The sequence below is a fragment of the Paroedura picta genome, chromosome 2, assembly GCF_049243985.1.
Source record: "Paroedura picta isolate Pp20150507F chromosome 2, Ppicta_v3.0, whole genome shotgun sequence".
Lineage (NCBI taxonomy): Eukaryota > Metazoa > Chordata > Lepidosauria > Squamata > Gekkonidae > Paroedura > Paroedura picta.
The window spans coordinates 1,250,736-1,272,996 of record NC_135370.1 but is presented as its reverse complement, the minus strand read 5'-3'; the positions used below and the strand labels follow the sequence as shown (position 1 = coordinate 1,272,996).

Genomic DNA, 22,261 nt, shown 5'->3' with positions numbered 1-22,261 from the left:
CGCAAATATTAAGCCATTCCCTTTGCTGACTTTATCCAAGGAGCCTCTTCCCCGGGGCCTCTGCTCGTCTTCCGATTAATTCCCTCCTTCCCGCAGGAGCTCTTTTGTCTGGGAAGGCTGGAAACAAACCGCAGGAGCGGCAGGAGGATCAGTGGCCACGTCCATTAAATTACAACCCCCCCGTCCCATCCCGTCCCGCTCTGCTTGCCCCCTCGTTCCGGGATGTCCAGGGCTCCCTCTAGTAGGTTACCACGTCTGGCTTTATCCCAAAGAGCCCTCATGGGCCGACACTCTCAGCCTCTGGGCTGCCCAGCCAGCCTCCAAGAAGATCCCAGTCCGTTCAGGACCCTGGCAGCATTGCCGCTCTTGCCACTAAGAGGGACGTGACGGAGGGCAGCTGTGTCTCTTGACTAGATTATACCAACACTGATTTAAATCGATGGCCAACAATTTAAATCCTCTAGATTTACTGATTGAGAGGAAGCGTGGTGTCGTGGTTACAGAGTGGTGGGCTCTAATCTGGAGAGCAGAGTTTGATTCCCCGCTCCTCCACCTGTGGCCAGCTGGGGGACATTGGGCTAGTCACAGCTCCCTTAGAGATGGTTTGCAGAGCAGTTCTCTCAGGGCTCTCTCAGCTCCACTCACCTCACAAGGTGTCTGTTGTGGGGAGAGAAAAGGAAAGGCGATGGGAAGCTTTCTGGGTCAGACACACACTCTCAGTCTTGCCTGCCTCCCAGGGTTGTTGAGAGGAGAAAGTAGAGGAGGGGACATCCTTCCTCAACCTTTTTACCCTTGAGAAACCCCTGAAACTTTCTTGGCTTCACGAAACCCAGGAAGTGAGGTCCGCAGGCCACACCTTCCTGCCAGGCCCTTCCAGTCACATGTCACCAGAAGTCAAATCACCCGGACACTCCCACCGGATGTGACACCAGAAAGGATTCGTTTAGCTGCCCCCCCCCGCCAGCCCCCCCCCCTGGCCATGTTGGGAAGGGAGTCAGATACACAGAAACAATTGGGAAAACCCTTCCAAACTCCTTTGGGTCCCCACTGGGCAGAAGGGCAGGGAACACATGAACTAAATGCATACGTGTGTTGGACCCGAATGTATTTGCAGCCCAGGGATTTCCTGTGGTTTCTGCCACACGTAAGACTCACTTTCTGTCCTGGGCCCAGGGCTGGTTTATCCATGTAGCACATCCTACGGGCCCTGTGCTTCCAGGGGCCCTGTGCGGTGCCTCCCCCCCCTTGGATCAGGGCCACAGCTTCACTCCTCTCCCTGTCCCCCCCTTTAAAGACACTTGGACCCCTTTCCACGGTGGGGGGGGGGCTCCCTGCCCCCAGTCTGCCTGCTCCCACTGCAGTGGTCATCTGCCAGGGCCCTGTGAATCCTTCTCTCACTCCCATCTGGGCCAAGCCTTCCTGAGCCAATAACCCTTTCGCCAGCAAGTGAGAATCACAGAATCCTAGAGTGGGAAGGGACCTCCAGGGCCATCTAGTCCACCCCCTGCACTATGCAGGAACTCACAACTAGGGTTGGGTGCTTCAGCTCGGTTTGGCCGCCTTGGTGATCACCAAAGCCCGAAGTGGTGCGTAGGAGGCCAGGGCCGTGGCGCGGAGAGGAGGGGCTGCAGCGGTGCACCAGCCGTTGGCTGCATGCAAGAACAGAGCTCTGTGCCTGTGTGTGGGCTCCAGGTGGTGCACCGCCGCCACCCCTCCTCTCCACACTGTGGCGCTGGCTGCTTTGAACCGAGCCGAAGCGCACAACCCTACTCACAACTACCTGCCCACCCACAGTGGCCCCATTGCATGCTTCTTCACTTTCCCCCTCTGGAACAGGGAGGGTGAATCCAAGAGTTCAGGTGTCCCTGTCCAGGTGCCTTGGGCTGGCTCTCAGGGCTGGCTCTCTATGACCCCTCGGCAGGTTTTAAGATGACATGCAACAAACCGACTGTTGGGCTGCAACCATCTCCAACCATGGGGACCCAAAAATGCTGTCCATATAACGGAGGGGGTCAGGCCTCCTTCTATGAACAGAAGGACCAAGTAGGCCCAGAAGCCTCCAGGCTGAGTGTGGGCCCCCGGGAACACAGAAAGCTTCAGCGGCTATTTTATTCCTGCCTCACCAGTAGCGTCCGTTTCATTCTCTCTCTGGAAAAGGAAGTGACTCATTTGTCCTCTTCACCAAAACTTGCTCGAGCTGATTGGGAGACGATTCTTCTGGCATGGAGCAAACAGGTCGCATGTTTCTGGTTTCAGCTTCACACCCGGGACCACGAACACAGATTGCGCTAGGGGGACAAACACACACAGCCGTATGGAGGGCAGCGTTAGCGGTTCAGCGACATAGGATGGAAACAACACATGGAGCGACTAACATGGAGTGCTTTGGCTGGAAACTCTTCAGAAGAAGAAGAAGAGTTGGTTCTTATATGCCACTTTTCCCTACCCGAAGGAGGCTCAAAGCGGCTTACAGTCGCCTTCCCTTTCCTCTCCCGACAACAGACACCCTGTGGGGTGGGTGAGGCTGAGAGAGCGCTGATATCACTTCTCGGTCAGAACAGCTTTATCAGTGTCCTGGCGAGCCCAAGGTCACCCAGCTGGTTGCATGTGGGGGAGCACAGAATCGAACCCGGCATGCCAGATTAGAAGGCCGCACTCCTAACCACTACACCAAACTGGCTTCAGTGTGATGCATGAACCCCTGAGGCCCATGGCATCCCCAAGGGCTGCCCTGCAGCTGCTTAAGAGCACACTTACCATGTTGTTCTGGTAGCAGGCCAAAGGTAAACGGGATGACTCAGTGAGGAAATGCATATTTAGCCCTCCCAAGCGAGTAGCCTTCTAAAAAGTGGTGTCTGCCACCTGCTGTGATCCCTGGAGGGAGGCCAGCTCTTGAGCCACTAGACTTCCGTTCCACGCAGGCTGCATAATGCACCTTCGCTGCCCTGGAGAATTAGACTGGCCTGCTCCACACAGGGGAATCCAGCTGCCCAGCCACACTGAGAGCGCATCCTCCAACCCGTGGTGTAAAATGTCATGCTGAGCGACAGAATCACAGAATCATAGAGTTGGAAGGGGACCTCCTTAGCCAGCCTATTCCACTGCTGAACTACTCTGACTGTGAAAAACCTTTTCCTGATATCTAGCCTATATCGTTGTACTTGAAGTTTAAACCCATTACTCCGTGTCCTCTCCTCTGCAGCCAATAGAAACAGCATCCTGCCTTCCTCCAAGTGACAACCTTTCAAATACTTAAAGAGGGCTATCATGTCCCCTCTCAACCTCCTTTTCTCCAGGCTGAACATTCCCAAGTCCCTCAACCTATCTTCATAGGGCTTGGTCCCTGGGCCCCAGATCATCCTCGTTGCTCTCCTCTGTACCCTTTCAATTTTATCTACATCCTTCTTGAAGTGAGGCCTCCAGAACTGCACACAGTACTCCAGGTGTGGTCTGACCAGTGCTGTATACAACGGGACTATGACATCTTGTGATTCTGATGTGATGCCCCTGTTGATACAGCCCAAAATGGCATTTCCCTTTTTTACCACTGCATCACACTGCCTGCTCATGTTTAGCTTACAATCCACAAGTACCCCAAGGTCTCGTTCACACACAGTGCTACCTAGAAGCGTATCCCCCATCCAGTAGGCATGCTTTTCATTTTTCTGACCAAGATGCAGAAATTTACACTTATCTTTATTGAATTGCATTTTGTTCTCATTTGCCCAACAACGTTTGCTCTCTTCCAGTCCTCCGGGACATCTCCAGTTTTTAAAGAGGTACCGAAGATGATGGACAAGGGTTCTGCAAGTTCTCCGGAAAGTTCTTTGAGTACTCTCGGGTGCATTTTATCCGGACCAGGGGATTTGAACTCATCCAGTGCAGGTAAATGCCTCTCGACAACCTCTCTATCCATGTTAACCTGCCACCCAGACACTATCCTTTGGCTACGGCCATCTCTAGATGTGCCTAAACCCTTTGACCTGTGGGAAAAAAACAGATGTAAAATAGGCGCTGAGCCTTTCTGCTTTCTCTGCATCCTCCGTTAGAGTTTGTCCATCTGCAACCAACAGTGGGCCTATTGCCTCCTTTACTTTACGTTTGCTCCTCACATAACTGAAAAATCTTTTCTTATTACAGTGGTCTTCCCTGGCCTATCTTAGCTCACTCTCAGCTTTGGCCTTTCTTACGATTGATCTTCAGTACCTAGTAACCTGTAGGTACTCTTCTTTAGAGTTTCCTGAACATTTCCCTTTTCTTTCCTAGTTCCTCTTGAAGTTCTCTGTTCATCCAAATAGGCTTCTTAGAGCTCCTGCTTAGAGCTGCTCACAAAGTGCAGCATCCACATCCTCTCATTGGTCAGGCGGTCGGTAGCAGCCACCAACCACCACACTGTTTGTTTTCCCCTCACTTATTTTCACCCAGATGCTTTCCACTGTAGATATACTCTCCTTCACTAGAATTTCCTGACAGGTAAGCCCTTTCCTCACATACAGTGCCACTCCTCCACCTCTTCGATCTATTCTGTTTTTTCTGAACAGTTCATATCCATCCACTATTACATTCCAGTCATGAGAATCATTCCACCAAGTTTCTGTGATGCCTACTAGATCATACCTTTCCATCAGCATGAGAAGTTCCAGCTCTTCCTTTTTATTGCCCATGCTTCGGGCGTTAGTATAAAGACATCTGAATCCTTTTACTTTTGGTTCCCTATGAGCTGGCCTTGCCGGTTGGGCTGCCCCCAATCGTTTTCCTTCCATACACTCCCTATGTTGATCGTCTCCTTCCCCTAGTGGCTTTAGTTTAAAGCTCTCCTGATGAATCTCCCCAGGTTCCTGCCAAACACATTCTTCCCCAGTTTCGATAAGTGCAGTCCATCAGGTGCTAGTAGGCCTTCCTCAAGAAAGCCTATCCCATGGTCCCAGAAACCAAATCTCTCCTGCCGGCACCAACTATGCAGCCAGTGATTCACCTCCATTATCTTCCTCTCCCAACGCATTCCTCTTCCCTAGACAGGCAAGATTGAAGAGAATACCACTTGTGCCCCCATTTGCTTGAGCTTCCTCCCCAGATCTTGATAGTCTTTTTTAATAGGAGCGATGGTATTCAGGGACATGTCATTCGTTCCCACATGGACCATCACAAATGGGTAGCGATCCGTAGATTTGAGGAGTTTGGGCAGCCGTCTGGCCTTGTCTGGCCCTGCTGCGCCTCCTGAAGACGAGAGCTCTGGGGCAGGCCCGGTCCTCTGCTAGAGAAAGTTTGTTGTGGTGGGGGGCTGAACCACTTAGCCTGGGTCCCTGTCCCACTCAACGCTGGCCTTGCACAGCTTCTGGGGTTGCCACCTGCAGGTGTGGGAATCCCTTGGCGTTTGAGGGTAGAGCCCGAGGACTGGAGAGCCCCAGCAGGGTCCTAATACTGTTGAGTCCGTCCTCCAAAGCAGCCATTTTCCTGCCATCAGTTGTCGTTTCTCGGGATTTCTAGGCGCCACCTGGAGGTTGGCAAGCCACTCTGCTTCCTACTTCTCCAGAGTGTCAGCTGAGCTGTGCTCCTGGCAACTCCCGGCCTCCACTGTGGTTTTTCTTTTGGCTTGCTGCTTTCACCGCACCCTTGCCATTCCATGCCTGCTCCTACCGACGGGTCTTGCATGTGGTTGTCAGCTGCTCGGGTGCTCCCTGCAGGTTCTGATTCTGCCAAGGTGTTTTGAGAGGCCTCCATAATATTTTCTCGCACTCCCCAGAACCCCGTGAAGCAACCACAGAGAACAGAGGGTGCTGATTAGAGCAGCCCTGTGGATTTGCTGCTCACACTGACCCAACTGGCACAGTTCGCCTTTGCCTGCTTCACTCTTGTGCTAGTAGCTAGCGGGGTGTCGTGGTTAAGAGCGGAGAGCTGGGTTTGATCTCCCACTCTTCCTCCACAGGCAGCCAGCTGGGGGACCTCGGGCTAGTCACAGTCCTGTCAAAGCTGTTCTTCCAGAGCAGTTCTGTGAGAGCTCTCTCCACCCCACCTACCTCACATGCTTCCATTCCACACATGTTGGATAATGAACTTTAGATGTAGATTTTCCTGTTCTGCACAGGAAAGTCCAGCTGCAAAAGCACATTTAAACTGCATTATCCAACATGTGCAGAATGGGCCAAGGGGGCTGCTGCGGGGAGAAGAAGGGAAGCTGCTCGGAAACTCCTTCAGGTAGTGAAAAGTGGGGTGCAACCCCCCCTTCCCAACTTTTCTTCTCCCCTCCTATTCTTGTGCTATAGTGTGGCTCAAAAACTTCCATTCCTAAGTTTCCCTTCTCCACCACTTTGGGAGGGTGCAGAACGTGGAACAGAGGGAAAGTGCGGATTCCCTGATACGACCTCCTGTCCGGGTAGAATTCTCCTCTAGAAATTCTCTTTTCAAAACACCACGAGCCTCAGGGGGAAAATAATAATTTGACAGAACAGTAGTGGGAATGCAGGCTGCTAATCAAAAGGATTGCAGCCTTTCTGTGTGCTGCCAAACCCTCTTCTTCCCGCTCAGTGGAAGGGGGGGGGGAGAGAGACAAAAAGACAGAGAGAACCGAGGCCTGGAAGGGGCTCCTTCTCCTTCCCCTTCTTCTTCTTCTTCTCCTTCTTCTTGAGCAATCTTAACAAATGCAAAAGCTTCCACTCCACTGATTCCTCATTAACTTACCAAATCTGACAGGCTAATTATCGCAGCTGCTTTGCGCTGCGAATAAATAAATATGAAAGTGAATGTTTAAAGGGAAGAAACGGGAAGGGGAAGATGCCGCCATCCAGACAGTCAACAGAAGGCGAGAGAGTCTGTTTAGAGATTTCTTCTCCATGCACATTTCGAGCATCCTGGGGAAGATCACGAGAGAGTTCTCTCCCAGCCTAATTGAGTTGCTCCACTTGAGGATGCCGCCTGTCACCCGTCTCCAGCTTTCAAGGGGGCGGGGGTAACTTTTTGTGTTCCCCACAAAATCTGCTCGCTGCATCTCTATTTCAGGCTGCTCCACTGATGGGCGGATGGTGTGTGTGTCGGTGGGGGGGGGCTGCTTCTGCCTGGCAGCTGCAGGAGCTGCGTGTCAACCAGTCCAAGCCCGAGAGAAGGAGGCATGTGCAGCGGGAGTGTCCTTTGACCCACCTCAGCCGTGTAGAGGGGTGGCTCAAAACTGACCTTCAGAACAAAGTTTGGGGGTCCAACAAAGTTTCACTCGAGGTCATATTGCAAGACCCAAAAGCTTATACCTCAAATAAAACTGCGTTGGTCTTAAAGGTCCCCCTGGACTCAGACTTCGTTCTCAGAACTTGTTGGGGAAATAGGAAAGCCCCAGTTCCAGGATCTTCGGCCAGGAATGCATCTCTTGATTGTAAGCAACCCCCCCCCCCTCATTATTACTGGCACAACCAGGGGCTATTATTTGAGAAAGCATCTGTGGAAAATGTCTTTACTTAACTAGTTTGTTTACACCCTGCCTCCCCCTCCCCCCGCTACCATGGGGGCCACAAGCATCTGACATCTTTCTCCGCCACGCCACTTAATTTGACCTACAACCCTGTGAGGTTGGTAGGGCTCAGAGACCGATTATGCACGGGGTGGGTGGTCTTGGGTGGCAGCAGCAGGGCAGTGGGGCTTATCTCCGATTATGCATGATGATGCTGCCATCCCGGCCCTGGCCTGGCGCAGCGCCCCGGATGGCCCATGGTGGGCACCATCCGCGGCCCTCCAGTGACAGCCCCATGCATAATCCTACCCCAACCTACAGAGCCCCTGTCAGTTCTGCAGAGCCGTGGAGCTGGACAGGGCATTCCCCCACCTTGGCAGGAAAGCAGCATGCTACTCCCCTGCCACTGTGCAGTGGGGGGCCCCAGCTGCTGCCTCTGCCCCACAGCGCGCCAGGCTCTTCCAGCCCCTGTGTTGTGCATGCTCGCATGCTACGCCAGGGCAGTCCGCGTATGCTGGGGATTCCCTCCCCCATGCATACGCAGGAAGCAGCCAGGCATGCTACCCTGCCATAAGAACCCGGCAGCAGCCTGGCGTGGCTGCTGCCATGCATAATGGGTCGGAGAGATCTTTTCTGCATGAGGGGAAAAGGTTGGGCCAGGGCTGGTTTGGCAGCTCGGCTAAACCCTGCTTCCAGATGACGCAGATAATCAAATGCTTTCAGAACTCTGATATCCATGCCCCTAAGTTGGACGATAAGAAAATACCAATTCTTATGTATGCAGACCATGGCCGTTACACCCATATGCATTCGGTCACAGATTATGCACAAAAAAGTGCTCTAGCCATTCTTAGATTCTTTCATACCAAATGTATCATACCAAATTTATCCCAGCAGCTCTGAAGCTATATATATAATCCTGTATGGTGCCCAACTGAGTCCTTACAGGAGCTATGTGCTGCTTGAAAGAGCACAATCACAATTTTTGAAAGATCTTTATAAAACACCTAACTGCACTCCAAATGTTGTTCTATGCCAAGAATCTGGCCTTCTGAAGGTAGAAACCGTGCCTGGCTGACAACCATCAATTCCTGGTTAAAAATTTATCTCTACCCAAAGGGACTAATCCTCAAATTCTTGGCAGTTTCCTCGCAATTCCCATGGAATTCCCGGGGTCAGCCCAGGACAGCGGCTGCTGTGCAGAGTGGGTCAGAGTGAGGTTCCCTGACCCAAGTGGGGATTAGAACCTGGCTCTCCCAGATCCTAGTCTGACACTCCTGACCACAACACCACACTTGCTCTCCGGTCCTCAGAGTTGACATGGGAAATGCCATCAAGTGACTGTGCTTATGGTGACCCTAGGGGGATTTAGAGGAAAGAGATGTCCAGAGGAGGTTTGCCATTGGATGCCTCCGTGTCATGATTCTGGTGTGGCTTGGAGCTCTCCCATCCAAATATAAGCCTGGGATGATCGTGTTTGGCTTCCGAGATCTGAGGAGTTTGGCTAGCTTGGGCTATCCAAACCAGGGCCCAGTCTGTATAAATACTAAATGTGATTAAGGAACAATGCTCAGTGAGGCAGAAATGGAGCAGACATGCTGAGTATGTAGGGTCTTTACAATTACAATGTTGGCTGGGCGAAAGGGGAGGGGATCTCAAATGCTGTCACAGTAGGATTCTCCACGCCCAGAAGAAAATCCAATCCAAATCACAATTGAAGTCGCATTCCCCAAATGGGAAGCCTGCTCAGAAGGCAACCCGACTTTATTCACTTCCTCGGAGGAAAGCGTTCTTAGGATTGCAACCAGGGGTTTGTGCCTCATCTCAGTTTGGCCGCCTCAGTGATTACCGCAGCCCGAGGCGGCCAGCGCCACGGCACGGTGAGGAGGGATGGTGGCAGCACACCAGTCGGTGGCCCCACACAGGCACAGAGCATTGGTTGGCATGCCGCCACTGCCCCTCCTCTCAGCGCCACAGCACTGACCTCCCAGGCACCGCTTCAGGCTTCAGTGATCACCGAGCAGCCGAACCAAGCCGAATCGCACACCCTGGTGTAAACTGCATGGAGCTTTTATTCCAATCTCAGGTCGATTCAGTCCCTGCTGTCTACACAGAATGCGATTTCCATTTTGATTTTGGGCGATTTAAATTTTCCTTCTGCAACAAGCAGGACTGAACCGGAGTCACCCTACCTTTATTGTGCAATATCTTAGAGTGCTTTTAAGCCTCAATATTTTAAGATTCGAATTGAGAAAGCAGGCTGTTTTGAATCTGGGCTCTGCTCCATGGTAGAGAACCCCTGATTGGCCAAAGCTGGTCATGTGACAAGCTTGCCTTAAAGGAGAAGCCCCTAAGTTCTCTCAACTTCTGTCGGTCTTGAATTTATTTCTCCCTCCTCTGTCTTTTCGATCCTCTCCCCCCCCCTCCAAGAAAAGAAAGAGGCTCCCTGCTTGGCTCCGTTTCCCCCCCCCCCTTCAAGGAAAGAATGAGGCTGTGCTTGGCTTCTGAACAACCCTAACCACCTTCAATGGGGAGGGGGGAAGAGGAAGACCCGAGTTCAAATCAATCTGAATTCAACAGGATTGACAATGCAATAAAGTACAGACTCTGCCCCTGAATTGCAACTGTGATTACAAATCACTTTTGTGCTTTTCTTTAACATGTGGAGGTTATGCACTACACAGCACAAGATCATGCACTACACAGCACAAGGAAAGAAGATTCATCCGCCTCCCAGGCAACATGGTTTTTGCTTGAAGGAGGGACTCTGCGTGCCTGGGTACTGGGGGGGGGGGGCGCTTCATCACTCTAGTTTAAGGTGACCAGATTGTCCCACTTTTGGAGGGGACCTCTGGGGGTACCTGGCAAATTGTACTTACGTTGAAATTTAAAAATATATATTACAATACTATTTTTGCATTCTATGAAACTTTTTGTTGCTCCATATAGACCAAATTTTAAATCAAGAACCCCCCCGGTCAATGGCGTCCCACTTTATCAGTGTTAAAATCTGGTCACCTTACTCTAGTTGTGCCTAGTTGTTACCTCCTTGAATGAGATGCCTCTCTTTGTCTTAAGCTGGGAGCTGCCCTCCGACTCTCCCTCTCTCTTGGGACTCTCCCTGTCTTCACATGGCCTTCCGTGGAGATGCATGTAGATACAATGCCCACAAATGATAGCCATTTGTGATGGAGAAACAAATGGTTTAATTACTTTTTCTTCTTTTTATTGCAACCTGAATGTGATCTGGATCTACTTTAATAAAGGCACTTTTTTGCACTAGACTCCCAGGGCGATTTATTTACTGCATTCAGCATCTCATTTCTATGACTGGGCAAACCTCTGCTAGATTAACCAAATATCCCAACGGTCTTTTCTTTCCCATTAAGCATAAATAAATTCAAACTTCTCATGTGAAAATGCCCACAGACAACATTCACAACATGACAACATGACCAACCAGAAGCCAGATCAAAGTAAAACGGAGGCCATGTGGAATAGTGTCATGGACCCCAAGGGCAAGGACCTTGGGGTCATGCAAAAAATAAACATGTGAAACTTTCTCAATTGGTTCCAAGTGGTCCTCAATCATGAGCCCAGCCAACAACCGCTCACAGACACCCCTTTGCTGCCGAGGCCTAGAAACTACATCAAGAACATGCCAGCCTCCCGGCCCAAAATCGATCCCACTAAACAAATCCTCTGAGAACTTTTATATGCCCCCTCCCCCCATTCGGTTTAGAGCCAGTATGGTGTCCTGGTTAAGAACAGTGGATTCTAATCTGGCAAGCAGGGTTTGATCCCCACTCCTGTTGCACATGCAGCTAGCTGGGCAACCTTGGGCTTGTCACAGTCCTGATAGTGCTATTTCACAGAGCTCTCTCAGCCCCACCTACCCCACATGGTGTCTGTTGTGGGGAGAGAAAGGGAAGGTGATTGTAAGCCACGTTGAGACTCCTTCGAGTAGTGAAAAGTGGGGTATAAAAACCAACTCTTCTAGTTCTCAATTCTTTGTGAGGAGGTGGTGGCTTTTAGGTGATTTTAAACCTTAAATTTAATTTTATAATTTGGACTTGAAAATGCCTTATTTTGTATTTTAATATTGCATCTTGAACTTTATTTATATTTTATTTTATTTATATTTATATTTTTTTTATACTGCTTTTCCCTATGGCTCTGGGCGGTTTACATAAAACATTTTTGAATGTTCACATAGAACACTATCAAAATCAATATCAAAAATCAATATAACAGTATAACAATAACAACAAAATATCAACTGGAACAATTAGAACGGCACTTCAACAATAACTTGACAATCCCTCAGTCGGTTCGTTCCCTCAGTCTGGGGGGGCCCTGTAGGTGTTATGGGTCAGTCGGCCCCACCAAATGCCTGGTGGAAGAGCTCCTTTTTGCAGGCCCTGCAGAATTGTGGGAGTTCCGGCAGGGCCCTGATCTCTTCTCTGAACTTGTGATTCATCCTGATCTACAAGGGAAGGGCAGAAAACAAGTGTAAGCATCCTTATCCATTGTTGCTACTCTATATATTTATGAAACAGCCTGTGGGGTGGGACGTGTCCGGCTCTCCAAGTTAGAATAGGGCCAATCAGGATGCAGCCAGCTTTGCCCTGATTAGCCCTGCCCATGCGGCTCCCGCCCTCCGTCCCTGGACTCTAGCCTCTTTGCTCTCAGATGCCTCAGTGCCTGGAGCCAGCAGCAGGTAAGGGGAAAGGGCCCTGGGCAAAGGGTCATGGTGGAGGGCTTGCTAAAGAGGGCCTCCCAGCCTTATAGGCTGGGCCTGCTGACTGCCTGCTAAGGAGCTCTGTCCCGGCCCTGCTAACAAGCTGCCCACCCCCCGCCCGCCCCACTTGATCTGGCTGCAAGCTGTGGCCCAAAGCCACCTTAAGCTGCCTGGCAAGGGGCCAGGGGAGGGGCCCCTTTCAAGGCCTGTTCTTAGGAACGGACTTTGAAGCTAGTAAATAAATAAAACAATTGTTCAGTTGGGCAATTTTATGAAGGTCAGGTAGTTCATAGTGGTTTAGGAAGGAACACTTTTATAAAACTAACGGGACTGTGAGCTATACCATTGTGTATAGCATTTATTATCTGCTGTACCTATTATCCTGCTCTCATCTTTAACCCGCTTCACGGGAGCGGTATAAATAAAGCAGTAAGGGCCCTTGAGGTGGGTCCTGTTCAGGATGGGGAAGGTGGCCATTGGCCCCTTCCCCCTGGATTGACAACAGGAGGGCCCAATCGCCAGGCGCTTCCAGAAGGCCCCTCCTATCCTACACCGGAATCCTTCCTACATTTCCTTCCCTTTGCCTTCCCTCTTGCACTTTGGGTGGTTGGGACCCTCTAAGCCCTTAGGGGCTCCAGTCAGGACTGTGGTTTCCCGTGCAGCCCAGGACTCCCCCCCCCCCCGACTATGCTCAGACGCTCCGTCACACCTTAGAAAGAAAACATGGCGACAGGGAGAGAGGAAGAATTTCTCTCTGAAGAGGACGTCGCGGCACATGTGCTGGAAAGCAACGCTCAGCTCCTGGGGCCGGCAGGCGCCAGGCAAGGCCGTCCCGCATCTGGTCGGAGCGGGGGAGGCGGGCTGCGCTTCGAAGAGCGCCAGGAAGGAGGCCGTGGCTGCAGCAGAGCGCCCCCCTCCCCAATGCGACTAGAGAGGGGGGCAGCCATTTTCCAGCTGGGAAAGAAGGAGCCCAACAGACTTCCCAGGCAGCTGGAATGGGGTCTACTGGCACCGGTGCGGCCTCAGAGGAGACGGTAAGGCCCGATGGGCAAAACTTCTTCTCAAATGATTTATTAGAAGCTGTTTTTTGTTCCTTTTCCTGTTTATTCTTACGAGTTTTAGAATTCTAGTCTGAGGGCAAGTAGCCTGATCTAGCGGTGGAAGTCTTGAACTGGAGCAGAGAGTCTTGAACTGGAGCCCACTCAGGAAGAAGGAAGAGGAAAGAAGTGAGCCTGCCTCCCTGAACCGGGGAATGAAAGAATCCTGTACCTCTGGGGAGAAGGACCTCTCACAGGTAAGACCACTGGTCATTTTGTTCATAAAATAATAGAGTTGGAGGGGACCTTCGGTCATCTAGTCCAACCCCCTGCACTATGCAGGACACTCACATCCCTAGTGAGTGTAATCTACTGTATGCTCATCTACTGTAACCTGCCACCCCCTTGAGCCTTCACAGAATCAGCCTCTCCGTCAGATTGCTGTCTAGCCTCTGTTTAAAGGTAAAGGTATCCCCTGTGCAAGCACCGAGTCATGTCTGACCCTCGGGGTGACGCCCTCCAGCGTTTTCATGGCAGACTCAATACGGGGTGGTTTGCCAGTGCCTTCCCCAGTCATGACCGTTTACCCCCCAGCAGCGAGCTGGGTACTCATTTTACCGACCTCGGAAGGATGCAAGGCTGAGTCAACCTTGAGCCAGCTGCTGGGATTGAACTCCCAGCCTCATGGGCAGAGCTTCAGACTGCATGTCTGCTGCCTTACCACTCTGCGCCACAAGAGGCTCATCCAGCCTCTGTTTAAGAATCTCCAAAGATGGAGAACCCACCACCTCCCGAGGAAGCCTGTTCCACTTCTCTTCTCGTATCAAATCCAGCCACCTAGCACTGGTCATTCCTATTGCCCCATAGGGCAACAATGTTAAAAAGACCCAGTGCTACAATCTGTTAGTTCCTCTGACTCCTCAGCTTAAAAAACAACACCACACCAAAGTCTCTAGCCCTTTTTGTTGCAGACATTTAAGGGGGAAAGTGCAGGCAGTGCTTCTCCAGAGTGGCGGCAAACAAATGGGGAAATGGGAAGAGCCGCTGGCCGCTGGCCCTGGGACGCCCGTGAAGGCCGACTGCAGGACCTCTCTTGAGAACGCAAGCAGCCACTGCTGGCTTCCCCCAGACCAAAGGCGGAGCACCCAGAATTGTAAAAGAATACAGTTAAATCAGGCAACTCTGGAGACTAAACCTCTTGCATGATCCAAAAGTGGAGTCAGATTTGCTGGGAAATATTTTGAACTTGCCGGCTTTTTTAAAGTATAAAGCTTAATGAGTCATTGGTGCATATGGACTTGCTGAATCAGGAATCATAACCATTTCTGCCTAAAACGCTTTGTTTTGCAGAAGATTGATTGTCATGAAAACTAAATGTCCCTTCCCATTCACGAGCCCCCACTGGTAGCAAAGGGGTGAAATATCCATTGTCGTTTTGTGTGTGTGTGTGTGTGGGGGGGGCACCGGACAGGGAATAAATCCCTCAAAGGGAAATGCTCCGTCTTGTCCTGCAGAGTGACAGAGATGGGTGCCAATCGGGTGCCTTCCTCCCCCCCCCCGCCTTCTCCTTCTGTCTCTCTGTCTCTCTACCTGTTTTATTTTTCCACACTCTCTCTCCCTCCTCTGTCTTTTTTGGCATGGCTACTTTCATCTCCCCCTTTGGGGATTGGAGATGTCACCGCAGGAAGTGCTTCTCTGCCTCTCTGGCAGCGGCAGAGCCCTGTGGCTTTGACAAACCTCATTTAATTGGGAGGAAGCCGGGAGGGTTTGAAAGAACTGAAACATCTAGGAAACTCCTTTTATCAGGCATAATTTAAACTCTGCATGGAAAAAACCTATATGTATAAAGAAAAGTCAACTTCCCTCCTGCTGTGAGTCCCCCCCACCCCCTCCGCTCCTTCCCTATCCCCCAGCTCCTGCGAGATTCCATCATTTCAAAGTTCTAACAAGTGTCAAAGTCGATCTTGTGCTTGGCGGCTGGCTGGACAGGAAAGGAATGCGGATCTTGCCGTCTTGCTCTTCCCACGCATGCCACCGGCACTCGTGAACAGGCAAACCAGATGCAGCACCGTGCTCAGAGCTTTGGACCCACCCTTGTCAAGTGACAGTGGTCCACTTTGGTTTGCAAAAGGCGGCCACGGGGGCAGGCAGAACCCTCCTCTGCTGGCTGCTTAGCTTTGTGCAGCTCCTCCCAAGGACTCACTCTTGTCCTGTGTGCATTTAACACTTCTCAGATGTGTTGAAAAAATGGTCTGGAGTTTGGGATGGAGTGTGTCAATATTCTGACAGTGGCCAGTGCAAGTTAACTAGTCCTAAGCAAAGCTGCCTTCTTCTAAGTTCAACCAGCCCCATTTCCCCATCTGTCTTTCCCCCCAATGAGGCCCCTAGTGGCTTTTACAAAGAATTTATATGTTTTTTCCAGACTCAAATATGGCCGCTGCACAACAACCAATAAAGAGGTTTAGGCCATATCATGTGTTTGGAATATGCAGCAGACCTAACTGGTGTGTGTTCATATGTGTGTGCGCACTAGAGATTGTGGGCTGGGGGCCGAGGGGGCAGCAGCCCCCAAGCGTCTGGGAACGACTGGTACAGATGGACCACTGGTCTGATTCAGCAGGGCTCTTCTTATGTTTCTATGATTGGCCCAAAGTCACCCAGCTCACTTCTATGGCACAAAGGGGGATTTGAACAGGGTTCTTCCAGATTATAATCCAACACTCCAGATACTCTTAACTACTGCATTCCACTCAGCAGTTCCTGCTTATTGTGCTGCCGTCTACAAGTGCTCACTCCCCTTAATTAATTAATTAATTAATTTACTTATTTCTGTTTAAATGTATATCGCCGCTCCCAGCAAACTGGCTCACAAAAAGGTTCACAAAAAGGTTACAACCAATATCCAATAAAACCATATAATATTGATAATAATCCTAAAAACAATCCCCAATTCCCTGACCTGTGGTTAGACCATTTCCGTAGCATCCCGAAACTTGTAGAAGGACACGATGTCATGAGTTTTTATTGTAGATAGTATTCTGAAAGCTAAACTAAATGCCTCCTTTCTGACCTAATATCTTCGATATTTTTACTGAGAGATTTTTCAGTAGGTATGAGCACAAACCAAAAATATTGCCCTGTTCATGGCCCACAAAATGAAGTTCATGACATGTCTACTGTCACAAACTTCTGTGAATGTTTAAATCAGTTTCTAGTGGTTTGAGGACAGAACAGAAAGCAGTGGTTTAAAGCTGCAAGAACAACTGAGTGGCAGGGAGAAGCCTGCTCACTGCTGCTCAGCTGTTTCAGGATTTCTTGTGTAGTCCTTTTAAAAACCCAAAAGCCTGAAAAACAGACTCAAGAAAGCCTAGAAAGCAGGGAACAGCTTGCACCCTATCACTCAGACTTTCTTATTCAGTCTCTGTAAAGTTAAAAGGGACTGCATTAAAAATCCTGAAAAAACTGAATGGCAGGCAGCAGACTGCTCCTCGCTGCTCAGCTTATTTTTCAGGATTTCTGCAAACCCTGTTTGAAAGGACTGTATTCCCTTCCAACAGGGTTTGCACAGCCACAAACCACACACCAGTTAAGTTCATGAATGATCCTCCCAGTTCGATTTGGTTTTGGTTTGTGGTTTGGTCCACGAAAAACAAACCAACATGAAAACAAGGTTGCACTTACCTGTAACTGTTGTTCATTGAGTGGTCCTCTGTGCAGGCACAAGTGGGACTGTGATTCCACAGGCCAACAATGGAGAGGAGCTGGCAAGTTTTCTTAGTCTTTAGATCCTAAGAGTGCTCACCCCTCCCCTTCCTGAAAAGAGGGACTTTCCCACCCAAAAGTCACATGATGTGGGAGGGTTGAGCACTCTCCCCTCAATTCTCCCCTCATTCTCCTTGCACCATATGATGGCCACAGTGTGTACCTCAACCAACAGTTGAGGCATATGTGAAAAACTGTAGGTCATGGTGTGCTCTGCCAAAAGAAACCCCCACTGACAAACAATGGGGGATAACTACCATATAAGGTCATGGAGGATAGGCCTGAGCACTAACAACCTGCACCAGGATAGACCCCTTTGGAGGTTAAAATCATGCAGGAGCCAATTGTGTAAAGACCACATATGCAACTTGCATAGGGAGTGACTGCTGTGGTGGACTCCATATTTCCCAATAATACTTGTATAGACCTAGCAGATCTATATCTCTCTTGCAGACTAAGCTTGCCAGCTCCTGCAGTCTATTCAGTAGGAGTGTAGCTTTAGCCTATGTAGAGTCCAAATAAGCCCATATAAACTGGATAGATAGAACTGGAATCAGTGTTGACTTCTCCCAATTTATCAAAAACCTCAACTCTCCAAAGTCAATGTGTTTAAGTAGAATTGTCTGACATTGTGCCACAAAGAGTCAATCACCCAATAAGGATATATAAACTCTATATATCCCTACTGGATGATTGGCTCTTTGTGGCTCTATATTATAGAGCAGACCTGAAAAGTCAAATGGGCCACTACAACTGACACACATTTTGTAAAAATGCCTGAAGCAAACACTAGTGCAAAGGGCAGAATGTTGTCCTCATAGTGATGTGCCATGCATGAACCTGAAACATTTCCTATGGTCTGGGTGGAGCATGATGTGTAAGTAAGCATCTTTGAGGTCCAAGACTGCAAACCATACTCCTGGAGACAAAAGAGGGAATATGTCTTGCAATAATAACATACAAAACTTGGGCACGTGGACAAACTTGTTTAGCTGCCTGAGATCTAGGATGGGGTGCTTCCCTCCATCCTTTTTATCAATGGCAGAGTATCTCAAACAGAAACCACCTGTTATTGGTTGGGTGCCTAGGGCCATGACTGTACCCTTTTCCAACAAACACGGTGACCCTCATGCCTTCAATTTCTATTTTGGCTTTGTCAGGGGGTGTTCTGATGCTGTACAAGTAGATGCCTCTGGCCTGTTCTTTTAATCCTCCAGAAGGGGCACAGAAGAGGTAGGGGGACTACAAGGCCATTTCAATGGAGCCCTGTCTTCCCCTGGTTTAGAAGCTGCCATTGCCTTCTCCCAGAGGCTGGCAGCTCTACCATCCCTGATCTTTGGAGTGAATGTGGCAGCAAGCCTGCCAGGACCCAGTAATGTGGCCCTCCCCTAGGCAAACATGAGTTATGTTTCAGTTATGTGAGGAGCAAACGTAAAGTAAAGGAGGCAATAGGCCCACTGTTGGGTGCAGATTGGCAAACTCTAACGGAGGATGCAGAGAAAGCAGAAAGGCTCAGTGCCTATTTTACATCTGTTTTTCCCCACAGGTCAAAGTGTTTAGGCACATCTAGAAATGGCAGTAGCCAAGAGATAGTGACTGGGTGGCAGGTTAACATGGACAGAGAGGTTGTCGAGAGGCATTTAGCTGCACTGGATGAGTTCAAATCCCCTGGTCCGGATGAAATGCACCCGAGAGTACTCAAAGAACTTTCCGGAGAACTTGCAGAACCCTTGTCCATCATCTTCAGGACCTCTTTAAGGACTGGAGATGTCCCAGAGGACTGGAAGAGAGCAAACGTTATTCCGATCTTCAAAAAAGGAAGGAAGGATGACCCGGGAAACTACAGACCAGTGAGTCTGACCTCTGTTGTGGGGAAGATAATGGAGCAGATATTAACGGGAGCGATCTGCAAACATCTGGAGGACAATTTGGTGATCCAAGGAAGTCAGCATGGATTTGTCTCCAAGGTCCTGTCAGACCAACCTGGTTTCCTTTTTTGACCAAGTAACAGGCTTGCTGGATCATGGAAATTCGGTTGATGTCGTTTACTTGGATTTTAGTAAAGCTTTTGATAACGTTCCCCATGATGTTCTGATGGATAAATTGAAGGACTGCAATCTGGATTTTCAGATAGTTAGGTGGATAGGGAATTGGTTAGAGAACCGCACTCAAAGAGTTGTTGTCAATGGTGTTTCATCAGATTGGAGGGAGGTGAGTAGCGGGGTACCTCAGGGCTTGGTGCTCGGCCCGGTACTTTTTAACATATTTATTAATGATCTAGATGAGGGGGTGGAGGGACTACTCATCAAGTTTGCAGATGACACCAAATTGGGAGGACTGGCAGATACTCCGGAAGATAGAGACAGAGTTCAACGAGATCTGAACACAATGGAAAAATGGGCAAATGAGAACAAGATGCAATTTAATAAAGCTAAGTGTAAAGTTCTGCATCTGGGTCAGAAAAATGAAAAGCATACCTACTGGATGGGGGATACGCTTCTAGGTAACACTGTGTGAACGAGACCCTGGAGTACTTGTGGATTGTAAACTAAACATGAGCAGGCAGTGTGATGCAGCGGTAAAAAAGGCAAATGCCATTTTGGGCTGTATCAACAGGGGCATCACATCAAAATCGCAAGATGTCATAGTCCCATTGTATACGGCACTGGTCAGACCACACCTGGAGTACTGTGTGCAGTTCTGGAGGCCTCACTTCAAGAAGGACGTAGATAAAATTGAAAGGGTACAGAGGAGAGCGACGAGAATGATCTGGGGCCAAGGGACCAAGCCCTATGAAGATAGGTTGAGGGACTTGGGAATGTTCAGCCTGGAGAAAAGGAGGTTGAGAGGGGACATGATAGCCCTCTTTAAGTATTTGAAAGGTTGTCATTTGGAGGAGGGCAGGATGCTGTTTCCGTTGGCTGCAGAGGAAAGGATGTGCAGTAATGGGTTTAAACTACAAGTACAATGATATAGGCTAGATATCAGGAAAAGATTTTCACAGTCAGAGTAGTTCAGCAGTGGAATAGACTGCCTAGGGAGGTGGTGAGCTCCCCCTCACTGGCAGTCTTCAAGCAAAGGTTGAATACACACTTTTCTTGGATGCTTTAGGATGTTTAGGGCTAATCCTGCGTTGAGCAGGGGGTTGGACTAGATGGCCTGTATGGCCCCTTCCAACTCTATGATTCTAGGATGCTTTGGGCTGATCCTGCATTGAGCAGGGGGTTGGACTATATGGCCTGTATGGCCCCTTCCAGCTCTATGATTCTATGATTCTATGAGATGTGGTCATCATTTTGGGCCATTTTAGTGATGCACTCTTGGACAGTGCCAAAAATCTAGCCTTTTGGATTTTCAGAAGGGAGACAATGAAGAAATGCCAGAGAAATTCTCTCCTCTTATTGTTCTTCTTTTCCTTTCTTTTTCCTCCCCAAGAATGAAGGACCTCAGAAATGATGGGGTGACAGATTCACTTACTACAGCGTCCTCCTTTACAAGTGGCAAAAAGAGAACTGAGGGGAGAGTGCTTGCCCCTCACACATCATGTGACTCTTGGGTGGGAGAGACAGGGAGGGGAGAGGGGAGCACTTTTGTGATCTAACGACTGTTTACTTAGAAAACCTGCTGGCTTCTCTTTGTGGTTGGTCTGCAGAATCGTAGTCCCATGTGTGCCCACACAGAGGTCATGAAGGCGAACCGCATGTCCTGTTTGTGCCCATCCCTGTTTTTCAGCACCAGTGGCATATAATGCATTTTTGTACAGAGATTGGACTATCTGCCCATTTGAATAGGCTGTTATTTTTACGGTACGTTACTCAACTAATGATGAGAACAGTTCATGCTGCCACCACCCCACCAGTTTTATCGTGGCGAAAACATTACAGGGGTGGGAAATGATCAAATAGCCAATGTCTGTAAATTATAAGAACTTTTCTATTTATGGTGTTTTCTTTAGAATGTTTGAACAAAACAACTTACAGGAAGTTGTTGGTGTAGTAACTCACAGGACATGACCCCTAACCATATGTTTTGGGCTTGTCTGGTCATTCAGTTTTTCTGGGAAGAAGTTATTACTCATGTCAGTTTTGGATTAAAACATCCATTGAATTTTGAGGATTCTTATGTACTGCTCAACTATCTTAGGGCGACCAGATGTACATCTTTTTTTGATGTCCACCCTCGTTTGGGCTCTTAAAAAAAAAAAACTGATGAAAATGTCCTCTTTTGGGGTTGGAAGGTTAGGAATATTCCTAGTTTATAGCAATTATTGCAGTTTAAATAGTAGGGATATTTAAAATGAGATTTGTCATAGTGATCATTTGTTTGATGTAGTCAGTTAGGAAATATGTCCTTTTCCCCCTAAAATATGGTGCCTGCCTTTTTGAGGCTTACCTATGGTCAACAAAAAATGATTTTCTGTGCCCTTACTGCAGCTAAAACACCTGTATTACATCACTGGGATAATAAAAGCCCATCTCCAACAAGCCAACGGACTGAGATTCTTAGAATTCTCTAGCATATAGATTACAACTGTACATGGACTTATCTTTAGATCAGGGGTAGTCAAACTGCGGCCCTCCAGATGTCCATGGACTACAATTCCCATGAGCCCCTGCCAGCGTTCGCTGGCAGGGGCTCATGGGAATTGTAGTCCATGGACATCTGGAGGGCCGCAGTTTGACTACCCCTGCTTTAGATATTTCAAAAGCACTCATAGATGTCAGAACCCCAAGGTTTCTGCCATGATTAAATGCGTTGCTGTGAGCCTGTGTGTGACCATTTTGAAACGCCTTGCCTCTGCTCTGCTTGTGTCGCTTGTAGACTTAGACGCTGACCTGCAAGGTCAATGCTGCCGCTTGTTATCAGGTCTGGCCGCTCTCCCAGACCGTGCACCTGAGTCTGTAACTATTTTGTCTGGCTGGACCGTGAATCTCAGTGGGTCTGGGAAAGGCGGGAAACTGTGGGTAGTAAGAATGGGGCTTGTCCACTGCCCTTTAGATTCGTCTATGTGCGTCCAGGGAATCTGCTTGAATAAACTACCGTCTTGAAATAACAGTGGAGATTTATTTACAAGTCTGCAATCCAGACAATAGTTTGCGGAGATCTGCCACCACTCTTGGTATAATTTTGTCTCTACTTATCTGATGGAGAGGCTGATTCTGTGAGGTTTAAGGGGGTGGCAGGTTACAGTGGATAAGCAATTGGGAAGTGAGTGTCCTGCATAGTGCAGGGGGTTGGACTAGATGACCCTTGAGGTCCCATCCACTATGATTCTATGATTCTCTG

The 22,261-nt window shown here is 49.1% G+C and overlaps 1 protein-coding gene across 1 annotated transcript in view; it reads right to left on the bottom strand.

Moving 5' to 3' along the window:
- Positions 1–2,095: 2,095 nt before the first annotated feature.
- The window catches only part of CDK15 (cyclin dependent kinase 15), a 68,951-nt gene continuing 48,785 nt past the window's right edge, over positions 2,096–22,261 (bottom strand). The window contains exon 12 of the mRNA XM_077324189.1: positions 2,096–2,288. Coding sequence (XP_077180304.1) covers positions 2,179–2,288 — 110 coding nt within the window. The 3' untranslated portion in view covers positions 2,096–2,178. The remainder of the gene's footprint in view (positions 2,289–22,261) is intronic.